General features: G+C 33.9%; 4 protein-coding genes across 4 annotated transcripts; 2 read left to right on the forward strand and 2 right to left on the reverse strand.

The window, feature by feature from the left end:
• Nucleotides 1-2,932: 2,932 nt before the first annotated feature.
• On the reverse strand, nucleotides 2,933-4,533 carry LOC119633082 (NADH dehydrogenase [ubiquinone] flavoprotein 1, mitochondrial-like). The gene is made up of 3 exons (XM_038026299.1): nucleotides 4,516-4,533; nucleotides 4,271-4,465; nucleotides 2,933-4,231 (listed from the first exon to the last, which is right to left on the reverse strand). Exons 1-3 carry the CDS (start codon nucleotides 4,531-4,533, stop codon nucleotides 3,140-3,142), a joined length of 1,305 nt encoding a protein of 434 aa, XP_037882227.1. The 3' UTR covers nucleotides 2,933-3,139.
• A 2,704-nt stretch (nucleotides 4,534-7,237) lies between these two features.
• On the forward strand, nucleotides 7,238-9,223 carry LOC119633498. Its single transcript, XM_038027087.1, has 2 exons — nucleotides 7,238-7,821; nucleotides 7,900-9,223. Exons 1-2 carry the CDS (start codon nucleotides 7,351-7,353, stop codon nucleotides 8,320-8,322), a joined length of 894 nt encoding a protein of 297 aa, XP_037883015.1. The 5' UTR covers nucleotides 7,238-7,350; the 3' UTR covers nucleotides 8,323-9,223.
• Nucleotides 9,224-10,292: 1,069 nt separating this feature from the next.
• LOC119633773 (protein brunelleschi) lies at nucleotides 10,293-17,907 on the reverse strand. Its single transcript, XM_038027510.1, has 9 exons — nucleotides 17,454-17,907; nucleotides 15,752-17,391; nucleotides 15,439-15,682; nucleotides 14,829-15,382; nucleotides 14,252-14,760; nucleotides 13,984-14,177; nucleotides 13,734-13,925; nucleotides 12,721-12,928; nucleotides 10,293-10,594 (listed from the first exon to the last, which is right to left on the reverse strand). The coding sequence occupies exons 1-9, from the start codon at nucleotides 17,611-17,613 to the stop codon at nucleotides 10,309-10,311; spliced, it is 3,987 nt and encodes a 1,328-aa protein (XP_037883438.1). The 5' UTR covers nucleotides 17,614-17,907; the 3' UTR covers nucleotides 10,293-10,308.
• Nucleotides 17,908-18,666: 759 nt separating this feature from the next.
• Nucleotides 18,667-22,032, forward strand: LOC119633616 (eEF1A lysine and N-terminal methyltransferase homolog). The gene is made up of 11 exons (XM_038027236.1): nucleotides 18,667-18,784; nucleotides 18,849-18,971; nucleotides 19,031-19,267; nucleotides 19,339-19,552; nucleotides 19,603-19,732; nucleotides 20,471-20,600; nucleotides 20,658-20,838; nucleotides 20,904-21,084; nucleotides 21,146-21,335; nucleotides 21,417-21,556; nucleotides 21,623-22,032. Exons 1-11 carry the CDS (start codon nucleotides 18,693-18,695, stop codon nucleotides 22,030-22,032), a joined length of 2,028 nt encoding a protein of 675 aa, XP_037883164.1. The 5' UTR covers nucleotides 18,667-18,692.
• Nucleotides 22,033-24,848: the final 2,816 nt, after the last annotated feature.

Raw genomic sequence — 24,848 nt, forward strand, 5'->3', positions numbered from 1 at the left:
AATCAGTTTTCCCTTACAAGCATTTAGAAGCAAGTCATTAAAGGATGTCAGAGTCAATTTTTTGATGAAAAATCTGTTGTCTGCCAATCCCGGAAACCTCTAAGAAAAATAATATATACGGATCTTAATTTTTTGAAGTTTCCTAAATATAAACAAATATGACAACTTAGAGGTCCGAAAGATCGAAAATTGGAGAGTTTTCATCTTTTATTGTAGTTTCTGATAAAAAAAGTCTTCTTTCTCACATCGTTTTTCATCCAATTACATTGCTAATCATTCCTTTTCCTAGCCGAGACCTCAACTATCAAGCTTAGCTATTGAGAAAAACGCTCCCATTTTCCAAAAGAATAAGGCACGCTGGGTTATTTCGATTCGTAAATTTTGATTCTCAGTATAGCAAGCTTGAAAAAGATTCTTTATACGACTTTCACTGCGTTTTTCTCGCAACACTCTCTCCTTACCCGTCAAGTTTTATTAATGTACTGGGGAAAACACTGCCATTTTCCAAAAGGATAAGGCATTTTTGAAGGTTCTATTTTTGGCATAGCCGAGTCATTATTACATCTGTTACCTTTTTCTACAAAACTTTGATCTTTTATAAAAATGATAATTGATATGAAATCAAATTATTCTGACAGATGATGAAATACATACGATACGGAAAGACATCAACTGGGATAGTCGTGAAGTAAATATATTAAAATCGTGCTCTTTGGTTGACTAATCCGCAATATTTTACGATTAAATTGTATAGAGTGCAAGTCAAACGTAAAATTCTTTAGGTAATATCGCCGAGGTACACCTTTCAAATAAAGTTACGATAAGTATAGGATGTAAAATGAACTTATCATTAAGTACACGTAATATATTTTTTTGTTTCTTTTGTTATCTTTAATATTAAAATCTTGTATTACCTATTAAGCAATTCAAGAAAGAAATGTACATTAATATGTATGACTTATTAAAAACAAAAGAAAGTAAATAAATACAAACAAAGCAGATAGTAAAACGGACATATATATGAAAATATTTCATATATATCTTTCACTAAAGTAAAATTTTTGGAATCGGAAGTCAGGTAAGTTTTAAACTATTTTTTTAATGTTAACGGTAAATTTTAAATTTCTAAGAATTAAAATGAAATGAAAATCGCTCACCGACATACCCACAATATAAACAGATGTAGTATTAAAAATATTCCCTAGAAACGAATGAAAGCTTTTTCTTAAATCTAACTATAATGATTGGCCAATCGGAGTGACGTGTATTTTGGGGATAGATAGAATGCTGCCACCAAACTAAGTAAGAAAAGCAAAAAAAATTATGGCTGCGCCTAGACCGCCGACCATCTTACTGCACCATTTATCTTAAAGCATTTCCTCATTTACCTTCTTCCTATGTAAAGACATAAAAGACGACTTGTATGGGAATAAAGCGAAAACTTTGAATTGACGCGATCTAACATTATCAGAACTAAATTCTCTTGCCAAACATTGTATTATTCTTTATGTCTTTCTGCCACAATGTCGCCTTGTCGGCTTGAACATTATCGCCATGTAAAGATTTAATTTTCATAAGAACCCTCACATGAGTGGAGTGGGGTACAAAAAATAGACTTACGTGGTCTAAATTTGTTGTGGTTAGTTTTTATATAAAATTGCTATTGCGGATCACTTTTCATCACAAAGCATTAAAAATTATATATACTCTAACTATTTCCCATTTAAAGGCTTCAAGAAAACCCTTCTATATCGTGAATACCAAAAAATTGACCGAGGTAGTCAAAATTATTATAATGTTAAATTATTATCACGGACCAATTTTCAACCCTTTGACCATGTGAAGGCTTGCTTCTCATACAGGACGGCGCACAAAAAATTGCTTCACCCGCTCTACAACAACACTACAGACAAATAGGCTATCTTCGTTGTAATGAAGGGTAAGCTTATACGGTTTGTGTGTAAATATATCACCCTGTACCTCAAGCGGTGTAGGGTATTTAAAACTACTACTATTTTGAGCATGCTTTGACCACACATTTATTTATGCATATGTAAATGTCAAATATGATAATTTACGATTCTTAAAATCAAATTTTCCCTGTGGTTTAATTTTATAAATTGAGAAATTTGGAATACTTGGAAGTGGAAGCCAAAGGACCCGTAAGCTTTATTTGTTCTTGTTCAACGTACAGTACTAAATATATACAACAAAATCTGTCATCCTTTCTGCATTGATTACGATCTGAAACTTTTCCTAGAATGTTATATTAAATCTTAAACAATTCCTAGTAGACAGTTGAAAACTTTAGCTCAGCAAGCTCAGGCCGCCTCTTTTAACAATGTCGTATCGATGCGAGTTGCCGACCTCCAAACGGAGCTCGCAATAATTGTACAACTACTACACGGAACTAGCCGACGATTAACTTTAGATTCTCACCCCGCACCTATATACCTCATGGCATCTTGCTGTGCACTCGTTTATCAACATACGACAGCCTCGTATAAGCCCAGAACTATGGATAAGAGAGAGGGCGCTGGTTTGGAATTTTTAGCTCCTGCCTCTTCGTTAGGTGTTAGAGACCGCTTGCAATCGGCTCTGCGGGTGTTTGCTTTCCGGTCTTTGTCAGCTGCTTTAGCCATGCTGCCCATTATTGCTATTCATTGGATTGATAGTCAAGAATGTAAGAAAACTTGTTACACCAGTCGGAAATATCAATACAGGTACTGAGCACGGACACATTGCATCTATGTTCAATGTTTTCGACATTTATCTTATTGACGTCACAATTGCGTTTAGGCTGCTGATAGGACATTTATATTTGGGTAAAAACATATGAACACGTGAAATTTTAAAGGCAACATAAAAATACGTTCCTTTCTGAACTACCGTCTTTGCAGGCCGAAGGTGAAGAACGTCGTAAATATAGTGCCCGACAATAAAGATTGCCTTAGCAGTGTTCAAGAATCATGATGTATCCTTGAACCAGAACTAGGAATTGTCTTATGGGTAGTGTCGAGGATGCTTACAAATTTCGAAAATTTATGAAATGTTGTTCACAACTGCGAGCATTCAATTTATATATTAATCAAATATCATTTTATTTTTTGTTTTAAGTAAATAGGAAATTATTGTGTTATTAATCTTTGCGGTATACTTCACAACGTGCTTGCCTCATTTTTCTCCTTATGTTGCTTCTAAAATGCCTAATTATCCCTTCCATAGCCGCGGCATTGGCAGTTGTATAATAGCAAATTGTTTTCCCGACAGAGTATTGCATAATTTCCCACATAAAATCAATATCCGCTGGATGTGCATTACCTTCAATAAATTTTGTCAAGTATTCTTCATACCATTGAGACGCATTGCGGCACTGCGGGCACTGTAGACATGATTCGTTTCGAAAGAATTTCATAATGGGTAACATAGCTTCCAAAACATTTGTTCCCTTTTTGATGACAATCACTGCACCGGTACCCTGCGCAGAATTTACCTTCTTGAGAGACTCGGCATCTAAATTTAAATTATCGCAGAGCCTTCCCGGTACAAGCGCGGTAGACGCACCACCAGGTATAACCGCTAAGAGATTATTCCAACCTCCTATAACGCCACCCGCATGCCGGTTAATTAGATAACGCAATGGCACTGCATTTAATTCCTCAACAATACAAGGCCGTTTAACGTGACCAGAAATACAGAATAGTCTAGATCCCCTTATTTCACCATCTTTACCTAAGGAAGAATACCAATCACCACCCCTACGAATGATGGTGGGTACGCACGCTATGGTTGTAGCGTTAAATACCAAGGTGGGCCTTTTATAAAGACCATCTTCAGCTGGATAAGGCGGCTTCCTATGTGGTAGACCTTCTTCACCTTGTAAACACTTTATAAGCGCTGTTTCCTCTCCGACAATATATCGTCCTCCACCCCTTTGTATAAACATGTCAAAACTAAAACAAGCTCCAGCGATTCCTTTTCCTAGTAAACCGGCTGCATAGGCCTCGTTAATAGCCATCTGCATTGTACATGCTTCGTTATAGTATTGACCGCGTATATACAAAATTGCTACACGAGCCCTAATTACATAGCTCAGTATTAAAGCACCTTCAATAATTTTATGCGGTTCATGCCGCATAATTTCACGATCTTTGCATGTACCTGGCTCTCCTTCTGCTCCATTAATTATAAGATATGTCGGGGGCAGCTTATTTTTCATGTTTTCCAATTTCTTAAAAACAGGAAATTTAGCTTTTCCGCGATCTCCTACCTCCGATTTTTTCAATTCCTCTAAAATCCATTCTCGGCCTTTTTCAATAATTTCTTTTATTTTATACCAATCACCTCGACACATTGCGCTTTCTAAGCGCCAATCGTGACGACCATAAAGATTTGTAAATATTCGATCTTGATCTCCCAGCGGCTTATACTTATACTTGGGCGATTTCTCAGCGAATTGCCTTAACTAAATGAAATTTAAGAAAATAATTACGCAAAATCTTCTTACGTACGTACCGATACATTGTCCCACATTTTCAATTTTTTTAAAGAACAATTCCTCCACATATTTTTATGTTTAAGCAGAAAAGACATGCCCATGTAATTCTTGAAAGTAACTCTCAATGCAAAGCAAGAAACCAATAACGAATTGAAAGTTTGAAAGAAAGAAATTTTTCAATTACAAACTTATAACGGAGCAAACTCGATTATTAAATACCCTACACAATTTCATTTAACACAAAATCAAAGCTAAGATCAACCCGACAATATTTCGCCCTTCTTCTGGAAAAGGTGGTAGACTAGAAGATTTTGAGCCATCTGCGCATAAAAGATTCCAACCGTTACTCCCCAGTACTTGGGTCATTGGCCATTTTAGTGTTAAACCTCCATGGATTTTGAAAGACTGCTCTTTTGACATTTCGCTGGCTACGCACATGAAAGAAGATACTCCAAATTACGTTTTCAGGAATCTAATAGCTGAAAAAATCTGGAGAGTAAAAAAAAGAAAAGTACTGGAAAGTACCGGTTGGAGTCTTTTACACACAGACTGGTCAAAATCTTCTGGTCTGCCACGTATTTGTGCTTTGGTAGATGCTTCTCAATCACATATATCATGAAAGTACTTCAACTTTCACAACCGAAGCCAGAGCTATCCTTCACTGACAGTTACTGACAGTTTGTCTGTATTAAATGCTATACGGAATCGTTCGACTTCGAGATGGAGCACAATCAACAAATTAAGGTATATCACTACAACACCTGGCGAGAAAATTAAAATGATATGGGTACCTAGTCATATCGGTTTATTGGGAAATGAACAGGCTGATCGAGCGGCAAAGGATGCTGCTTCTGCTTCTCTAATTATGAATGATGTCATGGAGAAGTTGGATATTCAAAGATACATTGGAAGAAAAGTTGAAGAGAAAATTACAGAAGGAAATTTATAATGCCATCATCAGCACTACTCTTTCATTAACCCTCAATTAACTGCACCTTTATATCCAACCAATGTTGAGAAAGTCAAGATCCAAACACTTTCCTTGGTCATACAATTGCAGCTCACCAATGGGTCTTGAAGAAGTCTTTCTCCCCAAACTGCAATTGTGGACAAAATTCCCACTATAAAGCACAATCTCTGTGACTGCCCTAACTTTACCTTGGCTAGTATAAAGTGCCTAGTAACGCGGGCATTTCTTACTTTGATTAAGAAGGGAACGCCAAGAATAAATCTACTTTTCTAAAGGGACGGTAAGGATAATAGAAGCAAGTTATTTTCATAGGGGGGAAGAGAGGCAATCGGCTCCCAACCCAAATTCCTAAGAGTAAACAGCAAGAATTGCTTTTGAACCGGTTCAATGGAATCTACATAGCACTTACAGGAAGAAGACAACACAACGGAGGCTTACTCGAGTATAAGTCGAACCGAACATGTGCACAACCTTTTCGTGATGTAAGGATCATCAAGCTCTTTGGACGACCACTTTATAAAACCAAGCGCGGACCTAGCTTTGCTTAACGAGAGCTCAACACGCAAGTTAAAACGTAACCTATGGTAAAGTAGAACGCCTAAACCTGTGAACGAATCAACGTCCTCCAACTTGTGCGAATCAATGAAATATGGAGTAATGAATGACTTCTTAAGAAAGAGAGCTTCTCACAAGCTATTTAGAAAATGATTCTAAACTAAGCTAAGCTTGTTTATCCGACTGAGGTCTGTCCTTATATGCTTGCGTTCAATCTACAGGTCGTATATTGACATGTTCTAGCCGAAGCACGAAAGCTATTGAAAATGGTTAGTATCGTGTCACTTTCTTGTTCTTGTGACAATCTGCTATAAGAAAACATATTGAAATTTTTATTGATTGAAATTGATGTGAAAGCATTAGCTCGGATAGGCCAACTTTTTGAAACCCTTGCCATATAATCGTTTCGACGAAAACTGAATCTTTATATGCTAAAAAAGCCTACTTTTCAATACTTCTTGATAAAAGTTCACTCATAATAATAATATGACATACAAAATAACCTTGCGGTATTTGAACCACGCAGACCTATTCTTCAGATCCGAACACATATAAGGATGTTAATGAAGAATCCAAGTAAGTTTGATTTGTAATATTTTATGATCAAAATCCGTCCTTAGTAAATCAACCAGAAGGAATTTGGATCACGTAGATCTATTATTTAGATCGAAGGGCTCTCATGAGAGTGGCGACAAAGCTTAATTTGTGGTTTGTTATGACTAAAACAATTGGAAAACAATAAAATATTTGACAAGCAAATTTAACTTGCTAAAATTAGACCACGTCCACGTTTGAGTATCCTCCAATATAAGGGCTTTCAGGAAAGTTATGCACATACGCGGCAAATAAGGTCGGCCTTGACTGATTATAGCATTCTTAGTTATCGTAAATCCCTTTTGTTTTCTTCGTCTTGTAAATGCAACTTACACTTTACTTTTTTGATCGGCTGATGACTGGACTAAAACTGGTTTAAAAAAAGACCAAAAGCTGATAAGTGGATAACGCAATCAACATTGCAAAGCAATCTCAGACCCGATAGTTGGAAGGCATATCCTCAAATTTGATTTCTGTTTCCGTTTGTCTACAGTTATGTTATTCAAAATATGCAAATAATTAGGCATGAACATGCCTGGGAAATAGTAAATGAAAATTGTTTAGCATGACAGCTGATATAATTGCTGCTTGCTTGGAAATTGATGTTAGCAATACCATTGAGTCTTTAACGTAATCGATTACAATAAATCTTTTTATTGACTATTTAATATTTTCATAGATTAATTGTGCATTTTTCGCTTTACTTGTGTGAAGAGTTTTTCTTTCACCTTTAATGGTTGGGAAGTCATCGGTATCAGCTTTGCAAGAATATTGTGCAAAAAATAAAATACCTGCTCCTACTTATGAATGGATTGATTCGGAAAGCGGTTCTTTCATTTGCAGAGCAACAGTAATGGAAGTTGAGGCGGATGGCAACGGACGTTCGAAAAGGGATGCCAAGCATCTAGCTGCTTCGAATATAATTAAGAAACTACGTTTACGGCATCCGGATATTGATGAGATCCCGCAAGTCGAACAAACGGAAATACCCACTACAGATATGATTGCGGTATTGAGGGACTATTGTGTTCAGCACCAACATCCGTTACCCACATTCGAAATGGTACAAGAAGGTGGTACACCAGATGCTCCAGAATTTATTGCGCTTTGTACCTTAGCGTCTATTAAAAGATTTGGCATATCTGAAAAGAAAAAAGATGCTCGCCAAAAGGCTGCTTTAGCCATGCTAGTTGTGATCCAAGATGTAAGTTGCTTCACATAAGCATTATAAAAAAACTATTCAATAAAAGTGCTTTTATGAAATTACTTATATTTTCAATAGCGCAACGCACAACCTTTGGAACGAGATATGCAAATAATATCGTTAGATGACAAAATGGAAGACGTTGAAGCTGAACGCTATCATAGATTTAAAACCTACCGGGAACTCACCGAATCCTCGCTAGGTGAAATTCCAGGTATATCGCTTTGCGAGCGTCACAATTACTTTAAAAAATTCCATAAACATTTGCGTATAGCGGCCAATAATATATTAGCAGACAGTTATGAATGCGACCAAGATAAGCTTATGGAACTTTTTCAGGCTCTTAAAATTAATCCGAAAATTAGCAAAGTGCCATCTGCAGATACGTTAGAATTGACGGTACATATTGAGCTTAACTGTGAATACGATGTATACTTTGCTAATCTTGAAAGTAAAATTTATAAGCAAGTTTTAAATTATTTTGAAACTATGTTAAATTAATTAATTCTCTATTTGTATTATGTAAAATTAATGCGAAAATTAGCAAAGCGCAATCTGCAGATACGTTAGAATTAAAGGTATGTATTAAGCTTAATTGCGAATAAAATTTATAAGCAAGTTTTACATTATTTTCAAATTATGTTAAATTAATTAATTAATTCTCTGTCGGCGTTATATAGCTATTTAATGTCTTTCTTAAATCTATTCAATGAACTTTCGTCAATTTCATGCATTTTTTCTAGCATTTCCTCTGTAAATTGAGTAAATGTTTATGAACGTTTGTATGTTGTATAAAGTGTGAAAAATCCATTCTTATTAGATTTCTATTTCGGTTTGCAAATTAAACAATGTTTTACATAATCTGAATATACCGAAAATTGGGTCGACAGAAAAGTAGCAAAAAGTATCTTATGACGTATACCACTACTCCGAATAAAAGGCAATGGACCGTTCTTCTACATTAATTTACTAATTGTCGATAGAAAACGACTCCTAATGAGATCGATTATTGTTACTGTTTGTCTTGTGTATACGCACGTTTTTTATCCAATGTACAGGTAGTATCTTTGTAGATATTCAATACGCTGGCACTTTTTGCTCCAAGGTCGAGTTCTTTATTTTGACAATGCCTTTATATAGAAAAAATTTTCCATTTTTATCATCACTCAAGAAAGATCGTCGAAAAAGATTATGTTGTTATACTAAAAGAAAATTTTTGCAAAATTTGCAAAGGATTTGTGCCTTCTATAGTACTTTAGTATAATAACTTAACACTAGTTTACTCTTCGGTCCTCATCCGATGAAAGAAAAACAAGCCCCCATGTGAGAGCAAGGATTCTACTATTTTATGATAAAAATTATATATATAATATATACGTTGTACAGTAAGTAATTATTATATTGTTATGAAATTCGCTTTTTACAAGATACAGTCCGTATCACTAGATAATGGATATTTTGATCAAGAGAAATGCACTTCAAAGTACTTTTATTTTACTACTTGGTCTTTCACAACAGTAGGAATATTTATTTACAATTTATTTTGGCCGTACTCTCAACTTCTACGTTCTTGCCAGACTAACTCTACTTTTCACAAATATTCGATTTATATACAATTTTACAAGAATGTTACTATACCTAAATCTATGGTGTAATCCCAGCCTGGTTTTTCCTCTAATCGTTTCCATCGGCCTGCACCTGCATGACGAGCCTGCGAATATGCACTTAGCCTTTACCTGTTTGCTTTTCCACTAATCGTTTTCATTGGCCTGCAGCTGCATGAGGCGCCTGCGAATGCACATTTAGTTTTCCCTTCTTTAGGGAATTTATTCTTACGAAAATTACTTAGCTGACATTTAACTGAATTTGGGATTTTCGTAACAATATGTATTTTGGAATGTGAAAAGACATGATTTTTAATTTTTATTAGGTATCATTTTATTTATGCATTCATTAACAATTGCTTTTAAGCTAAATTTTTTCCCGCCTTTTTCATTTTGTAAAAAAAAATTTAATATAATTATTCTTTTTTTTTAAATAGGAGTTGGTTATACAATAGCTTATTGTTTTAAAGACTTTGTCTGTACGTTGTTTTCAGTTTATGTTACAACAACAACAAATGTATATAAATATATATATATATATATATATATACATATATATATATATAAAAAGAATTTAACAAGTATACAAAAAATAATATATAAGAAAAAAAAAAAATTTTAGAATTGCATATATTTTCTTTTCCAATAAAAAAAAATTAACATAAAAGAAAGAGAGAGAGAGAGAGAAAGACAGGCGAACAGATGACAGGAAGACAGTAAAATAGTAAAAATTAAAAAAAAAAAAAAAAAAACAAAGCTCACCATGTAACTAACCAGACAATTATATTTAAGTCAAAAATATATCAAACTATAATACAAAGTTAATGTTATAAAATTATCTTAATGCGTTCGTGTTTTTGTTTTCCCTTTTTTTTTTTTTTTTTTATTGATGATCCACAACTGTGACTTCAATGGGTGGAATAAATTTCCAAATATGTTCTTGTTGCTCATGATAACTTTGTGTCGCGATATTAACGTTATTGAGCGTGGCTTGTAGATCGGAACTCATTTGTTGCGGCACGGGACATGAACGTGATAAAGATTGATTGCAAATTGGCTGTGGTTTTGCATGGCATTGTATGCTGGCCTTAAAGCGACCTGGTGTAAAAAACAAAACTGAACATTCATGATGAGCTTTCTGATCCTTTTGTAGAATTGGTATATGAACTCTGCGAATGGAAAATTAAAGATATAATTGTTAAAAAGAAATTTCATAAGATTTAGGGCAAACTTTTTAAACTAAATTATTATTTTATTTGTTTCAATCAGTTAATCGCATAAGAGAAATGAAAAAGCTACGATAGATATAGAAAAAAAAAAGAAAAGAAGATCAATGTCTGCTTAAGACTTTTAATTTCCCCACTAGCTTGCGCGCGAATTGTAATTGCAAGATCCAGCCGAGATATATGTATATAGCTTAAATCGCATTTTTATATGATTAATCAATCGTAAAATTGAAAATCATATTTACTTACTTTTCCTAATTTACACCTATCAAGTACGCAATGGTTTAACTAATTTTCACAGATCAAAACTTTAAAGTAAAGATAACAATTTTGTAGCCATAATTTAAGGAAATGTGAAAGAATAAATTGATCTTTATCAGCTCGAATGTATCGTGAGTGATTAGAAAAAAATTTGAGATAAAGTTTGACTTCGAACAGTAGACAGACAATTATGTCCAAATCGACGCTAATCAAAAATATCTTGAATTAAGAAAGATTCTGTGCATTTATTGTTTCTCCGGTTAGACATGCGTAGAGTTATCTACGTACGTAGCACTTATCTTATCAAGGCGTCTTAAGGCGAGTGCGAAATGCGAGAGTCAATACATATGTAAAAACAAGACAAAAAAAAACATGATTAATTTTGAAAATTCTAATTCAATTCCACTTTGACTAAGTCCGTCATTTTGTTGCGCAGATGTATTTATCATTTTGCTCATTTCCGCTCTGAAGGAATCAAGGTTAAAAATCCAAAGCAGTCTAACCAACCTACCGTTCAAAAATGCTATGAAATTCTAAAAAAAAAAAAAAAATTATCGCTTCATCAGATCGCTGCCCTATAATATCGAACGGAAAACAATTTTAGGCCGTAATCACAAATCTGGATATAGAAAGAAGCTCCGGCAATGGGCAGAATTTATAGCAGCGAATCGCTGCTGCAACAAGACGAGATCGCGCCATTTTTGAAGAGACTAATAACAGATAAGGAAAAAATTTTCAATTACGACAATAAAGTGCCTTTTCCCTGAATTATTATATAATTTATAGAGTCTTCGACGAGCATAAGAACATGAACAATTCAATACAACCTTAACTGTGTTCATAATTTAGGGATCTGATGGATTTTCTGATCGTCTTCCTACATTTTTTGGTTCAAGTATATTCGTGAAATACTAAAGAAAAATTCGATTCTTATCAAGTTGTTGCGCTTTTTTTCCGACTAGTGCTAGTAGATTATGCTGCTCTTCTTGTTTCCCGATTTTGCCATAAGAACATAGATTTCAAAGTTTATGTATTATTTTAATTTTCACATCTCTACATTCATTTCCAATCTGCTGAACACTGCAAATGTCATGTAATGTAATGCAATGTAATTTAAGTCTACTATCCTTCCTACAAAGGAAGTGACGCGAGAGTTACGGCTTTTTTCCCACTATATACATATAATTAATGTAAACCAAGAAAGACTAAATTTTGCTTTAAAAACGTTGCATGCCAAATAGGAATGACTGTAAGCAGTCTCGATATTTCTGATTGTTACAAAACGATTCTATAAATCATATATTCCAGTCTCCGAGACTGAAAGTGAGTAGATAAAGAATAAATGCAATGCGAAGATTTTCACACAATAGCGATAATTAGCATATCTCGCTTTTAGAATAAAGAAGTGGGCACCTGGATCCATAGATCCTATAAAAGTAGTGAAAATTATGCAGTGAAAACGAAGGATGATATCATTAGCATAAATAGGATTTTGAAATAAAACTAGATCTTGGAGATCTCAGTTGTACCAAATATTTTTAGTAAAATACTCCACTCATCTAGTTTTATGAAACGACATATAAAATTTAATTAGAAATAGGGTGCATAGTTTGCATATAGCTTTATCGGCAGGAGTTTATAAAAAGTTTGATTTTCTCTATAATTTCGTGGAACGTGAAAATTCTATTCTAGCTGGATTAGAAAGTTTGGTTTAACACTGCGTACGCACGCGACGTAGGCAGTTAACTATTCAAAAAATTGTTTTGCGTTTGGCGACACTTAACATTATTATAATCATTTCGCTTTACCTATTTGGACCCGAAACGGCGACTCGTGTTTCCAAACTGTAGTTTTCAATGCCATTTAAATAATCCTGATAGAATTTTATTGTCAGCGTCAAGTTTCTAAGAGGATGTAACGATTGATTGCGCACATCTATGCTGAGTATTGAGCTTTGTCCTGCCACGCAAATAATCTCTGATTGCGGTTGCATTGGTTGATTCTTGAATAAGATACCTTTCGAAATAAAAAAATTGTAAAATCAAGTTTTAAAATCAAAACAGAAAACGCTCGAAAGATTATAAAAGAATAGGATAGTTGGTGCCTAGCAAGTATATCATCATAACTTCAAGCAAGAAAGATACCGAGTCTTTTAATCTGGCTACTAGTTTACGTATAATATTCGATTGCAAGGTTGACCGATGAGCCAATTGCTCGATGCACCGAGATTATAAAGCATATCGCATTTATTTGGTACATTGACGTATTCTGGCCCAAGGATGAGCTGAATACTGAATATACTAGCATCGGACCACTTTTTCGACCGTTACCCATATAAAACTTCGTTTTAACAAATCGTTATATGGATAATTTGGGAAATTGAGATAAGAGAAGAAAGTTCTTATGGCGGCAAGTTTAAAAGATCCAAGAAGCAAGACAAGCAAGTTTAAATCAAGAGACTGCACACACTTACATCTGTGTACATACGTTATTCGGTTTCCAGAACTAATTTAAACTTACAATTGGTGATGCAAAATTAGCATACGCTAATCCCATCTCCATACGGTAGATATAAAAAACACTTGAAATAGTGTTTTTTAAATTTTTTGGCGTTGCCAATACTTGACTTGACAATACAAGACTTGAGCCTGCTTCATTATTATGCTTTCGGTGCATTAAATACATTTTAAGATTTGAATAACAAGTTGGCTTTCGGATTATAATCGAGTTAGCATTTAGGCTATTGTCCCAGAAAATTGCAAAAAGAAGCCAAGAAAACAAATAACGAAGAACTAATCACTACTATTGATAAATAACTTACTCCACTGCAAAGGGGACACCGTACATAAATCAATCATAGCTTGCGTCAAGATGATGCCTTTCAGCGATGCTACACCACGAATATTGGTGCCAGTAAGAAGCCAATTTATTTTCACTCTTTCCGCTATATGTTTAGAACAAAGTCGGCTGACCGAATCGTTGAATGAAACCGTTTGAGATCGAAAACAAAGTTCTGTAAACAGTAAATGTAAAGAAATAATTTTAATTATTAATCTGATAAAATATAAAACCTTTCTCTAAATTCTCAGCGATTTCGGCTTCTCGAACAGCGTATACTTGTTCCAGGGAGCAGCGATCGACAGGAATGGGAACGCGACAACTTTCTTTGGCTTCGATTAAAATGTTCTTATGATTAGTATAGTTGAGCGACATCTCTTGAGCAGTTAAGTTCGTTATATCCAAAACTAAATAGAATTGTGAAGGACTGAAAGGAAGAATAGGGATTTTTTTCATAATTTTTCTACGAATAACATAAATGTTAGGGGAAAAATCGCCTACATTTCTGCCGGCAAAACATCCCAACTGGTTATTTGAGCACTCGATAAAAATTCCAAATTAAATGATATTGCACACTGACGACAGTAGCCCTCCGGCAATGCTTCACCACCTGAATACTTTAAACGTAATTGTGCTTCGACAGGTTTAGATGAATTTACCGCAGCTAATCCAACAGCCAGAGGAGATAAATTTAATGCAGCCGCTGATTGATGGGCACTTGAAGGAATCGAACGAAAACTACTGTAGCCGGTATCATTACGTTTACTTTGCATCTGGATTTGTTGAAAACTATTAGGTGATCCTCCTCTCAACGGTAGACTGACATGACCTGATGCTATTGTCAAAGTTGCCGAGCTATCATAAGAGGATGACGGATTGTTTAGAGTGCTGGCGGAATGCATTGAGGTGGTGGCTTGTTGATTGATAATGCCGGGACATATAAAATCGGCTTCAGCAAATATAATTACTTTAAAGTCTATGCTACACTGAGCAGCAATGGGTAACTTTGACTTTGGTTAGGAAAGAAACATTTTTTTTTATAAATGGTCATCGTAAGAAATTACTCTTTTTGTCGTACCTGGATGTCATCTTCATTGATTACAAAGATTTTTTGTTGCATTTCTTGTGCGACATTTGACGTTACGTTCAATTCTAAATGTTCTATAGGCACTAAACTCTCATTTGTTACAGTTATCACGCAGGAAGAAGACTCTCCATTATAAAGAGTCAGACTAGCTGATGTTATCACAAGGTCCTTGTTAGCCAGATTACTAAATGTAGCCGTCTGTGGTAATGATGTCTTGACGGAAATGCATGGTAGTGCTGGTATTACGTTGACCAAATAATTGAGAGGAAATTTTCTATCCTTCATATGTTTCAGACGACAATTTGATTTTACACCCAACGTATGGGTGCTATAGCCCTGAATATCCAACTGGCCCACTTCTAAAGGTGTACCATGTAACGTTACATTAGTAGGTAGATGGGGCTGTAAAGTTATAGTTTGCGACAGGGATTTGAAAACGGTGCCGTTAGTTAATAAACGCATATCGTTTACAATAACTTCGAAAGGCAACGGATTTTGTAGACGAACAGCGACTTCGCTTACATTATTTTGTACCCAACAAAAGGCTGAAATGTGTAGCAACGTCAGTTATGATAATTAGTTTAAAACGCAAACATATTACCAATCTTATTCTTGTCCTTATTCTTATCACGCCGATCAATCGAATTGAATTGCAATGGTGTAAATAGAAATGGTCCACTTTCAGCTTTATCGATTTTTAAACGTTGAGGTCGCAGATGTGCAGGCAAATCTTTCACACAGAAATCCAAGCAATATGGTATATCTGTTAGATTGGCCGGTGGTATAACGGTGCCATTTTCCAAGAATAAAGGCACCGGCGATCCTTCACACTGCGCACTCAAATTCTGCATGAAAGAAGGCAAACAATTTTTTTTGTATACTTAAAGTTCAGTTTTTTCAAATAGGAAGCGAACCTTTAATTGCACAGCCATTTCACTTTGTTCCTTTGGTTTCATATTATGCCATTGTGTTTGCAACAAAAAAGTCATATGCCTCGTGGCCAGAGTTGATTGACCTAAATTGCGTGCCGCTGTTATTAAACTTTGCAGAAGGTCGATTTGTATTGATGGCCAACCAGAGTTATTTTCAAGAACTTCCATCGGATCCAGTGACAACATGTAACCGGGAAAACTGGACAACAAAAGACGGTAGGTATGCGTGAAATCGGACTGGTTTGCACTTTGATGAACGTGCTTTAATGCAGCCAAACGCTGAAAAAAGGCCGCTTTACGCATATAACCGACTTGTTGGTAGAGCGCAGTCATCATTTCAAACATTCTAATAAGTTCCTTTTCAGTTAAACTATGGTTTATATACAAAACATTTTGTAAAACCATTGCTACATCCAGCGGCCGATTTTGCTCTATTGAAATACGGGCTGCTTTAAATGACGCTTCAATCTCCACCACTGCCGCATAACCGTATTTGCTATAGTTAATAATAGCTTTGTGGAAATAAATGGGTATTTCTTCAGCTTTTAATATATTGCCTGGTAATTCACTATATTGTCCTCGGGGATGAGCTGCCGAAATTGTGGACGTGGAAGTTGAAGACGAACTACTAGATGTTTGAGACAAAGTAGAATTTGTTAAAATTGACGATACCGATGACGTAGATGCAGAATGCGGTGGTGGGGACATTATGTCGCTGTGTTCATGATTGTGTTTATCAGATGTACTAACTCGTTTTGTCAAGTCACTGGATCTCCATTTTTCTGGGGTATTTTTTAAAGGCGATCCAACTTGAAGAGAGGCATTACGGTGCAAGGTCTCCTCTGTCCTGAGATGGGGATACAACAGCAAAGCTGATGCCGCACAGAGTCCTTCTTCGGCCGCTCCCTCCCATAAAAAGTCAATAATCGATTTTAAAGTTTCACAGGCGTTATGATAAAGACTGAGAGCATCTTCTATTAGTCCTGCCTGTAGGGATAAATCAGCCAAATTTTTCAATGTTCTCCCAGTTATGCGCTTCTTGCTATTACGTGAATCTCGATCCAAGCCAACAACTTCCCGCTTCTCAAATGGTGCTGTGAGTAAATTGCACTTCTCTGGCTTTTCACGTGATCTCTCTAAGCGTCGAGATTCCAATATCCAAAAGAGTCCATTAACGAAATCAACTATATGTGTTTCCAAGTCTTCGTATAAATCATTCTCCCTATAAAAGAATGCCTGAGCTTTGAAATTAGATGGTGTTGTATATTCGTCTTGCAGACGTTTAGGCAATGAAATTTCAATCTCTGGGCAGGGATTTTCTTTAATTGTTTCCAGATCATTGTGATTTTCCATTGTTGTTGATGAAGAAGCAATCGCGGGCTCTTCTGGTATAGGAGGGCCGAAAAATATAGCCCGAGATTCATAGAGAGTGCCACCATAACGCACTTTCAAAGACTCATGCTGACGACATAGTTCATTCAACTCGATTTGAGTTTCAAATTTTCCAATTGTTACCAGACCTAAAAGACGTCTATGCGTTTGAAAGTCACCCCAATCATTATTTTCTACAGGATGATCGTGAATATAACGCACCCAGATATCACGAATCAAGCCATTGGAATCTGCAACAACCAACAAGGTGAGAGAATAATAAAAAATTGCATTAGACACTCCCTATACTGACCTGTAATTTTGACATTATTTATCCCTCGTACTTTATCGAAAGCTTTCTGCAATGTGCGCGGTTTGGAAGGACCAACACCTCGCAATAAAACTAGTAAATAGCTGTGATGTAAAATTGTTTGCTCATAATCGGGACGAGACATTGTGTTTTCAAAATTCATCGTATCTCCGTCGGATAATGAGTTCTATTGCCTTTCTGACATTTGTCTTCCGACTTTTGGCTAACGTTATAAACTATTTAAAATATATTTTTATAATATTTACGTTATTCCTATCAGTAAGTCCAAAATCCTATCACTGGTTTGCGGGCGTACGATTTTATCATACTTTACTTCCTTATTTCTTATTATTAGGATGTCTCCCTAGAGGGAATTCCTCACATCAATATAAAACCATTCAGAGTTAATTAAGCATTACATTATCTGTTCATTTATTGTATAATTTTCACTGAAATTTTGCAGAGCTATTTTTTTTATAATTTTTCTTTTATAAAATAAACTTCTTTAAACAGTGCTGTCTAGTTTTTTTCATTTTGTGTCACTAATGAAAGGATGGCAAAACTGCCAACATTAAAAAATAATACGCAATCAACAGAAAAAATATATTCTATAATCGTATTTATTGACATCGTATCGCTACTTAACAATTATTAATCCAAAATGCTGAAACCAACACTAGAATATTCTTCAAATTTAACATAAGTAGCTTAATCAATTAGTTTGAGTATATTAACGGCACTAATATTAGCGTAACACTTTCATTTGAGATCCATACGCATTCGTCACAAACTCAAGAGATGTTATATTCTTCGTTACCATAGACTTCTCAAGTTCGTTCTATGTCCTCAGTTATAGTTTAAAAGAAACAACGCTAAGCATTGTTTATAGATGATAAATATTTATGTATTTTCTCTGCTCTGTTGCGTGGTACAAAGTTTTTGCATAGTTGTTTGTAAAAATGGCTAACGGATATGCTTAGCAGTTAAAAAACTTTTTTTCTTTTTTTTAAACGTAAAACCAATACAAGTTACCAAACGCGAATTATTTTATAATACATACCTGTCTTCTTTGACATGTAAGTAGTTGTAAAACACATACAGTTGCAGAAAACCATATGTTTTTAATTTATACGCCGGACAGTTTATTTCTATATTATAGAGGAAGACGCTTCTTTTTTTTTGGAGTCAACAGGACGTTTCTTTTCTCGCTGATTTATTAAAATTTATTTTATTGGATACGACATGAACTTATTGCCGAAATCTTATGAAGAATTTGCCCAAACCGATTATTGGAATGCTTTCTTTAAGAAACGTGGGGGAAAAGCATTCGAATGGTACCCAAATAATCTAATTGCAGATTGAAATTGAAAGTTAATTTTTTTTTCACACCACTTTTAGGTACGGTGAATATTTGGAGCTGTGTGAACAAATACACAAATATGTTAAGACTACAGATAAAATTGTAATGTTAGGTTGTGGTAATTCTAACTTAAGCATGGATATGTATGACGCCGGTTTTAAGTAAGTAGCGATCTTTCAGCTCGAATTTGAAAAAAAATTGAAGGATTTTTTTGTTACAGAGATATAATCAATATCGATATATCCGCGGTAGCTATTAAGAAGATGATGGAATTGAATTTATATAATCGCAGTGATATGAAATTTTTACAAATGGATGCTACAGAAATGAGCTTCGAAAATGATTATTTTTCTGTAGCCTTCGATAAAGGTACCTTGGATGCTTTGTTCGTTGACGATTCAGAGCCGGTGAAACTTACCGTTGAAAAATATTTCAACGAAATAAATAGAACTATGAAGTCAGTGAGAAACTATTTTAAATTATTTAATTTAAATTGATTTAACGAAAGTAATCTTTTAAAATGATAAGATCTGGTGGACGTTATTTGTGTGTAACCTTACTACAGGAACACATTTTAAAATATATCTTGGATTATTTTCCTAAACATTCATTTATGTTACGCATTGTTCATTGCCGGGATGCTGAAAATGCTAATCGCGAGAAGAACGCTTACAATCCAGAAAGTATAACAATGCCCATATTTCTGGTGGTGGCTACAAAATTCAAATGTCTACCTACACCGGTGATTATTCATATACTAGTTTGCGTTTTTTCTTAACGTTATATTTGCAGATTTTAGAATTTTGCTTAACCAGCGATAAAATACAGCGTTTAAATACAGTTGAAGAGTTAATGAATGCGGTAGTCTCTATACAAAAGGCTGCTCTCGTGTGCAATGGCTTAGCTCGCAATAGTATAGCAGGTTAGTAATGTTCAAAAATATGTGCGCCGCATTTCGTCGAATTACGGCCAGGTAACTCGCCCCATATTCAGGAGGTACGTTGCAGGAGACATTTGATTCTAAATTTTCTTAATAGTTGAGAGGGACGTCTAATAAGCATCAAATGACCTTAAAAAGGGCACGCATTCGAAATTTTTTTTTAAAGACGCACGGTCAGATGGCTATTTAAGCATCTTATTTTGAAGCTGTACTTAAAATTGGAAGGTAGACTGAAACAAGCAAAGCACGTTTGAAGCTCAAATTTTGAAGAGATGTTTGCTTTACTCCTAATGTTCAATGGAATACGTATGTGCTTGGCTGAACAGTTTTTAAAACAAATTTCAACTCGAATTTCTTTTTTCACTTGTCAAGACTTCCGAAACCCTTCAAATATTTGGTATGCGATTCTACGATTAAGCTCCGAAAATATCTTTGTTGATTTATGCATAAATTCTCCTTCCGAAAAATCATCTTGTACGATTTTTTGTTATAGTTTAGATATTCTTTATTGATCTTGAAATGCTTGTTATACGATTCTACGACTATGTTTGGGAAAATCGGATTTTTGATGCATTCTTAAATTCTTCTTCCACAAGATCATCTTATACCATTTTTAAATAGTTTAGACATTTTATAAAAGGTGACGAATTGCATTTATTGCATTGCTCCTTAAAATGTTGATAAATTTGTTTTGTTTAAATTCATTAATTTATTTTTTAGGTCACAATGAAATCACTATGGATTTATGTAAACTTGGGGAAAATCTGCCCCGCTTCACACTTCACATTTTGGATCAACCTCCGGCTAGAGGTTTGGGCAGATATGCCGCCTTTATTATACCACAAGGAAGGTGAATCGACCAAACTATTCCTTTTATCATCTGCTTTCAATTATAATTATTTTTCAGAGAAGTGGATTGGCTGTTCGCCACGCCTGAGGGGCGTAAAAAATTATTGGCTTCAACAAATTACCAGCGTTTAGTTGTTGTGCTATTACATCGTGATCAGGAATATAAATCTTTGGATGCTGTAAAAACAGAATTAGCTGATAGTATTAAAAATCTAGCTCCATTTGGCTTAACAGAACCAGTAAACTCTTGCTTTGCTTTTTTTTTTTATTTCAAAGATAATTATGAGATATTTTTCTCTTCTAGATTCCATTTCTGTCGTTGGGGTCCGATGTGGGTAAACGAGAAACTTTGGTTTGCGCTTCGTCAAAGATCTCTGGCGATTTTCGTGTGGAAGAAGTTGAAGGCTCCAGTGGTAAATTGTTTCGACGTTTAATATTCTTAAATAATCAATCTGTGATCCAATCAGAGGCTTTAGTTAAAAAAAGTACGCTTTGCGCAATTTTTTATTTAAAGCAAATATTTTTATGAAAATCTATTCTCTTCAGTTAAAGGAAAGGGTAAAAAAGAGCGCAAAAAAATTGATTTTGGTTACCTGGCCTGTCAACATCATCTGTATATGTCAGTGGGCGTACAAATGTCTGTTCTAACCGGTAATCAAAATAATGAATTAAAAGATGTACTTGTGCTTGGTCTGGGAGGCGGTGGGCTATGCAGTTTTTTGCATAAAGTTTTAAAGTCAGTTTGTTAAGAATAAAAATGAAAAATATATTAACAGTGGTATAATTTCTAAGTAATTGATAATCGTTTAAATTTTAGTTGTATACGTGTAACCGCTGTAGAAATTGATCCGATCATGTTGGAGGTGGCCGAACAATATTTCGAATTAAAACAAGATGATCGATTGTGTATAGTCATCGATGACGGTTTGTCATTCTTGGAGAAATGCAAAACTGAAGGTAATTATTATTTCAATTACATTTAAGAAGTATAAATATATTTTTAAATTTTACACTTCGAATTAGGCATTTCGTTCGATGCAGTCCTCTTTGATGTGGACAGTAAAGATATATCATTGGGCATGAGTTGCCCGCCTTCAAGTTTTCTAGAAACAAATGTCTTAGCAAATATTAAAAGCATTATTGGTTCTAAAGGCGTTTTCATCATAAATTTGGTATGTCGTAACGACGAATTGCGTACTCAGGCATTGAAGAATTTAGATAAATACTTTTCGGCCATTTGCACTTACAAGTTGGAAGAAGATATTAATGAAGTTATTTATTGCTCGAATGATAAAAACTATCAATCTTTGGATAAGTGGAAAAAGATCTTATCTGCCTCAGCCAAAGCATTAAATAATTCTGTTAAAAAAACTAAACTCAATAATACTGATATGTTGAATATCTGCGATTTCATGAGTGATTTAAGTATTTAACATAAGTTTCTACTGAAATACCTAACGTAAGCTTTCATCCCAACTGAAATAATAAAAAAAAAAAAAAACAAATAAATATTGAAATATTTTTAATAAGAAATTCAAGAAATTTTCTTATTTTTAATAGTATAGTGAGGAGGAAAGCGGTGTTATAGCGACACGAAAGCCGTTTGAAAATTATTTTCATTGAAATCAAATGAAATGAGTATTAGCATATGCTCAGCACCAGCGAGTTTTTGTATTTATAAAATGAGTTCAAGCTCAAATAGTTGAAAAAGTACGTTTTTCGAGCATAGTCTGTGCACGCATCCTGATTGCCTTGGATGATGAAAATTAGAGCCAAAACATGTTCTTTGCGATTACATTTTAATTAAACATTTCAATTTTGATTCTAAAGATTTAAAATACTTGGAGTTTCAAAATAAAATTCTCTGACGAGCATTCTTGGATTTTTTTAATGAATTAAGGTTTTCCAAACCCATGAATTTTTTTAGAAAGAATCTCGTAATACCTGTTCGATTTTATGCTATATTTTGGAAAGACTTCTAATTCAAGCAGAAAAGTACAGACTTGCGACCTCTAGTGGTAGATCAAGAAGATCCCTTCAAAAGAATGGTCGTTCCATACCACTTTTAAAAAAAAAAAACTGGGAAAGTTTTCTTATATGCTTTATTGTTCAATGTTTTTAAAAGCCCGCATATTAAAAATCTGTTCATTTTTTATACCTTACACCACTTGCGGTACCTGCGTATATTAAGTTTAGTGTAGATGTATGCAACACTCAGAAGGACTTCGGGTAGACCCGCCATTTACTATACTGATTAATTTGGAATCACCTTTCAAATCGACTGTGCTTGTCTGTCCGTTCGTCCGCCTTGTTCTCTTCTCTTCAAAATAAATTTTTTTGGACATTTTAAGAAAATTTGGTACATTGACGTATTTTGGCACAAGGACAAAGGCTATTGAAAATTGTTATGGTCGGACAACTTTTTCTGCCACTTCCCTTTAATGTTCCAATTTGAAACATCGTTAACCGTAACTGCAACCCTGTAGAGCGGTTTTAAATTTCTAATAACGGGCAGTAGCCCACTATAGTGCTTGTACTTGTTATATATAAAAGATCTTAATTTTAGGTGATGTGATTTCCCATGTAAATGGAACTGGACCATAGAAAATGCGTATAGGTCCGCTGCAATTCGTTTACCCTTTCTGTGAGAATAAAAATAACAAAAATTTTTTTCTATTTTCAGTTTATTTTTTTAAATATGTTTAAAATATAATATAATAAATAAATTTTACTCAGCAAATTTTGTAGAAAATAAGTTAAAAGAAAAAAAAATAAAAAATACTAACGATTTATCAGATAATTTAACGAAAATTAAACATTAGAAATATAAAACAAATTTTATTTTCATTTTCGTTAAATGAGGCTAACATAATGAAGGAAACTAAATATAATGATTTTATGTCCATCATATATAGAAATTATGCGTCAAGCTCTATAAAGCTTTGAATAATTTTCTTTAGCTAAATCCGTCCATTTGTTCGTCCATTGTTTCCTATTGAAATTACTATTGAAGTTATGTTTATTCTTTGTTCAGTTCCGCAAAACAAGGCCGACAACAGTCACGATCGTCCCACGTTAGCATAGAAAGACGCAAATTTCCAAAATAACATAAGTAAAAATTATATGCTTAGGCGATGGATCTGTACGTAAGATATAACCTAAAGCGAATATATATTATTTTTGAAAATTCTTAAAAACGATCAGAAGTCTTTGAATGTAAGTGTATGTCGATGTAAAAGAAATGAAATAAATACTATGTACTTTATAAATATAACAGTAATTTGTTGTTGTTGTTTTTTTTTTTTCTTTTCTAAATATTCAACATTTTAAACAATATATTTTGTTGTTTACTTTTTTTTTTTTTACTCTTGGGGTTATTCTAAATTTTTGTTCTCTTTAACAATTAATTTGCGATTTTTACAAAAATTTTCTATTATCATTTTAAATTACTAAACAAAGCCATAAGGAATTTTGAATGTATGATAATAGTATCTGCATTATAATATATATTATATAAATGTATGCTAAATATTGATTGTTACACATTTCTTAAATATATAACAATTTGTTTTTAAATTGCAATTTTCTTTTTACATTCTTTTTTTTTTCTTTTGTAAACAATTTTATTTTAAAAATGTACGCTACGATTTTCTAAGATCTGCCGCTAGAAAAGGAAAAAAAAACAATGCACAAAAAATCATCTAATAATAATACGTATACAAAAATTTCAAATAATATTTAAAATTAATTATTGATTATATAAAAACATTTATTTTTAAATTGTAAATAATGGGCGTTGCATCAGCTTATTACTTTTTTTCCTTTTTTGTATTTTTTTTTTTTTTTTGTAAATAACTTGACTTTAAAAATGTTCGCTATGATTTTCTAAGGTCTTCCGCTAGAAAAAAAAAATGTGCAAAAAATCATTTTATAATATGTTTAAGCAAAAATCAAATAATATTTAAAAATAATTCATTATTGGTTATACAAAAATATTTGTAATATATGAAAAAAAGATGTGATTACGGCCTGACTCTTTTCCTTGTGATTATATTAATAACGGATAATAAAAAACATTGTTACGCACATATATAATACTATGGCCGTAAAGTAAGACCAATATTCAAGTTGAATTGCGCGAATATATCTCGAATATCAGATATATATACTTTTTTCTTAATTGGTAGAACTATATCAGATTGAGGTCAGCTTTTCCACGACCCAAAAACACTTTTTTCAATTTCTACAA

The sequence above is a fragment of the Glossina fuscipes genome, unplaced genomic scaffold, assembly GCF_014805625.2.
Source record: "Glossina fuscipes isolate IAEA_lab_2018 unplaced genomic scaffold, Yale_Gfus_2 2, whole genome shotgun sequence".
NCBI classification, from domain to species: Eukaryota; Metazoa; Arthropoda; class Insecta; order Diptera; family Glossinidae; genus Glossina; species Glossina fuscipes.

Bases quoted from the DNA above. Each gene is read 5' to 3' on its own strand.
- LOC119633082 (XM_038026299.1), bottom strand. The intron at 4,232-4,270 runs GTAGGAGATCGC...CCTGTTTTTAAG, and splicing joins AGGAATTGAAAAAATCGGAG to AAATTGGAAAACATGAAAAA.
- LOC119633498 (XM_038027087.1), top strand. From the start codon at position 7,351: ATGGTTGGGAAGTCATCGGTATCAGCTTTGCAAGAATATTGTGCAAAA. The intron at 7,822-7,899 runs GTAAGTTGCTTC...TATTTTCAATAG, and splicing joins TGCTAGTTGTGATCCAAGAT to CGCAACGCACAACCTTTGGA.
- LOC119633773 (XM_038027510.1), bottom strand. From the start codon at position 17,613: ATGAATTTTGAAAACACAATGTCTCGTCCCGATTATGAGCAAACAATT. The intron at 17,392-17,453 runs GTCAGTATAGGG...TGGTTGTTGCAG, and splicing joins AAATAATGTCAAAATTACAG to ATTCCAATGGCTTGATTCGT. The intron at 14,761-14,828 runs GTACGACAAAAA...TCCTAACCAAAG, and splicing joins TCAATGAAGATGACATCCAG to TCAAAGTTACCCATTGCTGC.
- LOC119633616 (XM_038027236.1), top strand. From the start codon at position 18,693: ATGAACTTATTGCCGAAATCTTATGAAGAATTTGCCCAAACCGATTAT. The intron at 19,553-19,602 runs GTGATTATTCAT...TTATATTTGCAG, and splicing joins TCAAATGTCTACCTACACCG to ATTTTAGAATTTTGCTTAAC. The intron at 21,085-21,145 runs GTACGCTTTGCG...TATTCTCTTCAG, and splicing joins AGAGGCTTTAGTTAAAAAAA to TTAAAGGAAAGGGTAAAAAA.